General features: G+C 55.4%; 1 protein-coding gene across 2 annotated transcripts in view; it reads right to left on the minus strand.

Moving 5' to 3' along the window:
- DCST1 (DC-STAMP domain containing 1) overlaps positions 1–7,175 on the minus strand; it is a 15,815-nt gene that overhangs the window by 5,556 nt on the left and 3,084 nt on the right. For both annotated transcript variants that reach the window (XM_007457974.1, XM_007457973.1), the window contains 6 exons: positions 4,963–5,091; positions 4,478–4,617; positions 3,470–3,686; positions 3,224–3,367; positions 2,433–2,554; positions 1,898–2,055 (listed from right to left, as the gene is read on the minus strand). In XM_007457974.1, coding sequence (XP_007458036.1) covers positions 1,898–2,055; positions 2,433–2,554; positions 3,224–3,367; positions 3,470–3,686; positions 4,478–4,617; positions 4,963–5,091 — 910 coding nt within the window. The remainder of the gene's footprint in view (positions 1–1,897; positions 2,056–2,432; positions 2,555–3,223; positions 3,368–3,469; positions 3,687–4,477; positions 4,618–4,962; positions 5,092–7,175) is intronic.

Raw genomic sequence — 7,175 nt, forward strand, 5'->3', positions numbered from 1 at the left:
GGTAGTAGGGGACGTGTCGTCGTGTAAGTGCATGCGTGTGCCTGGGAGGTAGGGGAAGGTTTCCCAGGCATGGAACTTTCAGGATGAATATCAAGCAGAAGAAACAGCAGGAGCAAAGGCGCGGAGACAAGGAAACCCCTCGAGGTTGCAGAAATCACCTGATCCATTGACTCCCACGTTCACCTCTCAAGTCCCTGCCTCTTGGCCGAGCCCTCAAAACATCTCCCGGAGGCCACTTCAAGCAAAACTCGTCGCAAGCATCATTTCCCTTCTCCTCTGACACACCCTTGCGTACGGCGATGTTTTCCGTGTGTGTGTGTGTGTGTGTGTGTGTGTGTGTGTGTGCCCGTGCAAATGTAACTCTCTTCTGTGTATCTCCCAAAGTCCCACATAATGACTCAGTTTCCTGAGGAAAAAATGTTAATTGTTGGAAATGTGTTTAAAACTGTATACGTGCATTAAATAAGCTCTGTAAACTGTGAAACATAAGTTCCAATGCTGTTGGTTCTGGGACCCTGTAAAAATCCACATCTTTGCCTTTAGAAGTAACTATAAATGCAAAGAAAGACTGTGGGCGCCCCCTTGTGGAGAGACCTAGCTCTGTTGGGCCTGGGCCTCCTGAGTCTGGTCTCCGCCCCTCAGCCAGCTCAGCCCCTTCAGTGAGTGACCTCACCCAGGTTGAAAACCTGGAAGTGGCTTTTGACTCTGTGCCTCCTTCCTTCCCTCCCCAAGCTGGCTCTGAGACCTGCTGCACCTTCCCCCTACCTCACTCCATCTCAGGCCAACTTCCTGCCACGCCCCACTCCACTCAGGCTCCCTAATCTCTGACCCACTTTGGCCTCCCTGCCTCCAGGCTGTTCCAGTCCACCCTGCAACCTTGCAACTGGGGGGCAGTTCAGGGCCCTCCTGCAGGGATTTCCAGACTGTTCCGGCCATGCCCACTTCAGCCCAGTTCTCAACCCCAGCCTCTGCCTTCCACATCCCACACATGCCAGATTCTTGGTCCAAGAGAACACCTTTCCTCTTCTTGACTGTAGCTCCCCATCTGCAGCCTTTTGAAGCCCAGTTATGGCCCTTGCAGGGGCCCCTCCTCAGCTCCCATACCAGTCCCGAGAGCCAGTCCATAGTACAGCCCTTGAACCATCTCTGTTTTGTGGATGCCTCGCCTGCCTCCCCTAGACCCTGAGCTTCTTGAAGGCAGGAATATGGCTCATTGATCTTCGTCCTCCCACAGGGCCCTGGGCACACACATAACCACTCACCTGCTGTCACTCTAAGCCCCACAAACAGGGGCAGAGAGAGCAGGCGCCCCTGTGGCCGCCCTTGCCCGGCCCCTGCCCATCTCAGGCATTTGGGGGTGGAGACAGGAAATAAAGGGTCCAGAGGTCAGCAGGGAAGCCGAGTGAGGCTCAGGGCAGCCCAGCTGGACGCCAGGCTGGGTGGGGTTGAGGACTTTGGTCCAAATGGAGGGAAAGTAGCAGCCAACGCAGCAGGCGGGAGAAAATGAAAGCAGAGTTGGACGATAAAAATGGCACAAAGTCAGAGCCAAGGGGAATATGAAGGGCAAGAAAAAAAATCAAAAGTCAAAGCTAAAAGTGGAAAAAAAAAAAAGTCAGCGTTGGGATAAAGGCCGGAAGGAGGTAGATAAATGAAGACGGTCGCCCTTTTAAGGTGGTGGGAACATGGGTAACTGTTTCTTCTGACAAAATGTCCACATTTCCTTTACCTTTGGGTAAACAGCGATCCCAGCTCTATAAAAAGGCAAAGTTAAAGGCGCAAGAACATTCACATTCAGAGTCGGAGGAGGGCCCTGCAGCTCCATTCTTAGGGCCTCCCTCAGGGCAGGGCTCCAATCCAGAGCGGAGGAAGGGGCATCTGGGTGGAGGTCAGGACTCACGCGTGGAGGACGAACAGGAAGGTGCAGGAGAGCAGCACGTGCAGCAGCCCCAGGATCCACTCGAGCTGGGCCTCCTGGCGTCTCACGTAGTCCCGCACCTCAGTGCTCACGTGCCCCCAGCTCGTGTTGAGGCCCAGCACCCCAGCCCGCTTCTCTTCCTGGTGGACAGCCCGGGTGCTGACTCAGAGGCCCAGGCCCAGTCTCCCAGCCTCTCTGTGGCTTCTCTCCCCTGATGCCCCACTCCTGTCCCCAGCTCTTCCCAGGACCTTTAGGAGTTGCCGCTGCCTTCTGTTCGCTGCCCTCCTCGACGCAGTCTTGCACCTGTATGAGCTGACACCTCCTCACACCTGGCCCACCACCCATCCAGAGGCAGGTCTATGCGCGCCGCGCAGCAGGCTCGGCACCCTCCCTCTCCTGTCGCCCCATCCCAGCACCACTCCTCACAGCCAGCCACCTCCCTCCTGTCCCGCTCCCTTGCTCTTTTCCTCACGCCCTGTTCCCTGTGCCCCCCACCCTCACACTGCCCCTCTCCTACCTTGAGGTTAATAGTGGCTGAAAATTCCCCCTCCAGGCCGCGAATAGACTGGTTGAGGGAGTCATAGGTCTGCCCAAAGTTGCCTTCCACTGGGATGCGACTACGGCACCAAACTTCCATCACTGGTGGACAGGGGGGCCAGGTTAGGGGCCTCCCTGGGCCCGGCCTCCAGTTCTCCCTTCCCGTGATCCTCTTCATGCTGCTTTTTTGTCTCTCTGCCCATGACTGACTTTCTTTCTTTTTTTTTTTTTTTCTGCACTATGTGGCTTGTGGAATCTTAGTTCTCCGATCAGGGATTGAACCTGGGTCCTTGGCAGTGGGAGTGCGGAGTCCTAACCACTGAAAGTCCCTGCCCATGACTTTCTACCACCCTGAGTTTTTCCCCTCTTCACTCTCCTTGAATTCTTTCCCCCATTTTTTTCACCTGTCTATAACCATACCAAACACTAACTAATTATGATAGCCGATACTTAATAGAGCAATTCCTCTGTGGGCCAGCTCTGTTACCTGCTTTACATGTATTATCCCCTTAAATCCTCAAAACCCCTAATGGCATGAGTACTATCATTACGCCCATCTTTCAGATGAAGAGACAAAGCTGAGAGCCTTGCTGTAAACTCACCTGAGTCACAAAGCTGGTCAGTTGGAAGGGCTGGACCCTGAGGATGCTGTGTCCTCAGAGCCGAAAGCCTCCCCTCCTGAATGCCTTCCTGTCCTACACCTACCCAGTGGTCCCCAAGGACTCAGATCCCTAGCCTTGGTGCTCGCCTCCCTCCTGCCACTATGCTGACCCTTGGCAATGCCACAGAAGAACTTGAACTTCATGGGCAGGCAGAGCAGGTGGTTGAGCAGTGGGACCCAGATGCGTTGAATGCACACTCTGTGCTTTTGGTCAAACCAGCGGCGGCAGTTTATCATGGCCTTGTTCACCACATCTGCGGGAAGGGGCAATGCGGGTCTGAGGTCACCACATCCTGACCCGGAGCCCTGGCCCGGCGGCCCTCCCCGCCCTCCCCTGCCGAGGGAATCCCCCTCACGGGAGCAACGCAGCTTGGTCTTCAGCTCATACATCTTCTGTGTAGAGAGGCGGTGTCTGAAGGCTGAGGCGCGGAGGGTCTCTCTGCCTGGGACTGTCTCCTCCGAGCCCTCGGCATCCTCGGGCGCGTATCCACTCTCACTGTTCACCTGGGCATCCAGTTCCTCAAAGGAGTTGGTGATGTTCTGAGCCTTGGCTTTCAATGACTCTTTGCTGCTCTGGGGTCGGAGGGAGGAAAGGGGTCAGGCATGCGAGCTCTGGGGTCGGAGGGAGGAAAGGGGTCAGGCATGCGAGCTTAGAGCTTCTGCTGCCAGACAGCCTGTTCTTCCCCTGTTAGCCAAGCTTTGGGCTCTTACCTCAAGCCTATAGGGAGCCTAGGCCCAGAGATGGCCTCTCGCCTCAAACAGTCCACTGTTTGTAGTGCTCGGGAGCCCTCTCTCCTCCCCAGGTGCCTCTGCTCCGCTTATGTCCCAGGATCCCAGCTCCTCCTGAGGCCTCCCATCCCAGGTCCTGGTTAGTCAAGGAAGGGTTCCCCAGGTCCTTGGACTTCACCCCTCATCACTAACCTCTCAGGCCACTGTCGCATCTCAAAGTCCCCGACTCCCAAGCCCCTCAGCCCTTCTCTCCCCGACTCCTCAACTTTCCAATTCTTCTAATCTCCAGTACCCAATTCCAGTACCCAATTCCCTCATCCCCTGATCCTCAAAGTTTCCAAACTCCTCAAGGCCAGGGCCCCCAGTTTCCTGACATTCTAGCTCATCTGCGCAGAGTACCACCTACTCAGGTGTTTGGAAGTGTGTGTGTGGTGTGTCCCAGTGGCTGGAGGCGGGGGCTCTCCTGGCATTGAGTCTCCAGGGACCAGGGCACATCCTGCAATGTTTGGGAACAGTTCTGCCAAAAATGCCAGTAACGTCCCCATTGGGAAACTGTAAGTCCAGGGTCCCAGCTCAGGTCATCTAGGCCCTGCGGGGAGAGGGACCCCTAGGCCCTGCCTGTGTAGGGTCCTGACCAGCAGGTCCTTGAACACTGCCCGCAGGGGGGCTGTGGAGACACGCCAAGCCGAGCGGGTGTTGTTGATCTGCAGCTCCACAGTGCAGCCGAGCGATGCTATCACCTCATTGAGGTTGTGCCGCAGGTTGGCCACTGGTCCTGGGGGAAGATGCCCTGGTAGATTATCTCCCTCTAGAGCCAATTAACTTTCTTCAGCCCATCCCTAGCTCCTGCTCTGCAGGCAGTGACCACCTTCTAGAACTGTACACTGATGGGGCTCAGAAGCTGGTGAGAGGTCATCTCATTCAGCCCCTGAGTTTTTTCTCTGTGTAAACTAAGGTGGCCCAGAGATGTGGAGGAACTCTCTCAGGGACACACAGCAAGTTGGAAAGCTGGGATTAGACCCCCACTCTTTCTCCTTCACCAGGCCTGGCTCTCAATGGATGGCCCACCCAGGGTCACTGCTTCAGTGTCACTAACTGGTACCCAGGGGCACACACTCACCCTCATAGATGGCGGCCAAGGCGTATCCTAGCACAAAGATCCGGCCCTCCTTGCCCAGCATCTTGGGTACTAGCAGGAGGCTGGCGCAGCGGATGTGAGGGGAGGTCCCCCAGCCTATGGCCCCCAAGCCTGTCAGGAGAGCCCAGGAGGTGGCAAGGCAGAGTCAGGACGCTAAACCACTAGGTTTAGCAGAGCACACACCGCCCCCCCCCCGCCCCCCGCACAACTCCCTTCTAGAACCATCACCGTACTGCCCTTGTCCCATTTACACTGACTCTGATAGGCCTTCTAGGCCACTCATTCATTCATTTACTGAAGAGCCATTTACGGAGTTCGACTGTGTGGCAGCCTGTGGAAGGGCTTGGAGAGATGGCTAGAGATTGAAAAGTCATGGTTGGTGATTGACTTGGTGTGTGTATGAGTGTGTGGGTTTGTGTTAGGGAAGGGGGCCAACACTTCCCTTTTCCAGGCTGGATTCACACTGACCCTAGGTACTGAGGGAGAAGAGAGAGCAAGAGAAAAATTCTGGAAACAGGCACTGGTGCTCAGAGCAGTGAGAAGAGAGGTCACAGCCACCTCAATATTCCCCGTGTTCTGACACCTACAGCACTCACCATCTCGGTCCCTAATTTTAGCCCTTAACGTGTACCTCCTGGTATGTTTTAGCAGTTTCACATGTGTCTCCTTGTGGTCTCTGCAGGGAGACAGTGAGCTCCTTGAAGCTCATAATCCAGGGAGAGAGACAGACGGGTAAACAAATGACTGCAACACCAAGTGCTAAGTGCACAGGGAGGTGCTTAAAAAGAGCTGTGGGAGCCAAGGAGGGAGCGGGTGTTTCTGCGGGGGCGGGTGGGGCTGGGAAGGCTGGACAAAGGAGGTGATGTGTCAGCTGGGCCTGGAAGATGAGTAAGTGTTAGGCATTCCAGGCCAAAGGAACAGCATAAACTGGTCAGGGAACCTAGAAGATTCCTGTGTGGATAGAGTGTTCTCCCAAGGATCGCCAAAGCAAATCCCAAGTCCTGACTCTTCCCTCCATCTGCACTGCCCTCGTAGAGTCCCCAGTGTCTCTCACTGGGACTAACTAGTCCCCTAGTTCCTCTCTTGCTAAGCTAAACTTCAATTTTCACAAGGCAGCCAGAAGGATCTTGTAAAAATGAAATCCGATCATGTCCCTTTTCCGCTTGAAACCATGCAATGACTTTCCATCTCACTTGGGAGCAAATCCAGACTCTCCTAACACGGTCTACCGACTCTCATGATCTGGCCCCTGCCTACCTTCTGAAGTGATCTCATGCTACTCAGCCCTTCAGCCACCATGTCCGCCCACGCTGGCCTACTGCCGTTCCTAGAACTTGCCAAGCTCATTCCTCCTCTCAGGTCTTTGCCCTCGCTGTTCCCCCTGCCAGGAGCACTCGTCCTCCTAGAGTCTTCACCTGGCCGGCTCCACCAGCCTTTTGGCCAAGACTCAAGCTGAGGACGATAGTGGATAAATAGTTGTCCTACATTCTGAGGATGATTGTTGACCAAGCGTTGCTCTACATTCTAAAGACAGCCCCATGGAGCTTGCTGATCCCAGTCTGGGCTTTACCAAAAGAGCAAAACTGGTTTTTCACCCCTCTACCCCAACCGGTCTGTACAAAGACAAGACCAGAAATCTGAGTTTTCTGGACGTAGAGAGAAGAGGTTAGAGTAGGCAGACATGGGAGGGGAGTCTGAGGAGAGGATGAGTGTTCACCTCCTCATGCCCAGTGACAGACCCCAAGAGAACCCTTCTGAAGCTGGTGCTGCAAGAAGGGGAACCCGGCTCATCCCTCCCAGCTGGACGCCCGCTGAGCTGCAGAGCCTGACAGGGCCACCCCAGGGCTGTCACCGGAGCACAGAGAGGGAGGACAGTTCACGGACGTGCTCAGCAGGGCCTCCCGGGAGTGTCAGGGAAACATGGACATGGAGAGCGGTACTCGCTTCTCATCATGACAGGGGAGAGGGCAGCTGCAAGGGGCCCTGCTTTCCCAGTTTGGCAGGGCAAGGGTGTGTGCATTTCCTCTGGGACAAGCAGGCGTGTGGAGGGCAGCAGGCCTCAAGCCATCAATCTGGGATGGGGACCCTGTGCCTGCTTGGGTGGAGGCATCTCAAGGTAAGAGGCTGCAGGTGGACTGTAGGAGCTACAGGGAGCTTCATTCGAAGTCAGTCAAAGAGAACTGCCCTCAGCAGGA

Source organism: Lipotes vexillifer, unplaced genomic scaffold (genome assembly GCF_000442215.2).
Source record: "Lipotes vexillifer unplaced genomic scaffold, Lipotes_vexillifer_v1.1 scaffold238, whole genome shotgun sequence".
In the NCBI taxonomy this organism is placed as follows: Eukaryota; Metazoa; Chordata; class Mammalia; order Artiodactyla; family Lipotidae; genus Lipotes; species Lipotes vexillifer.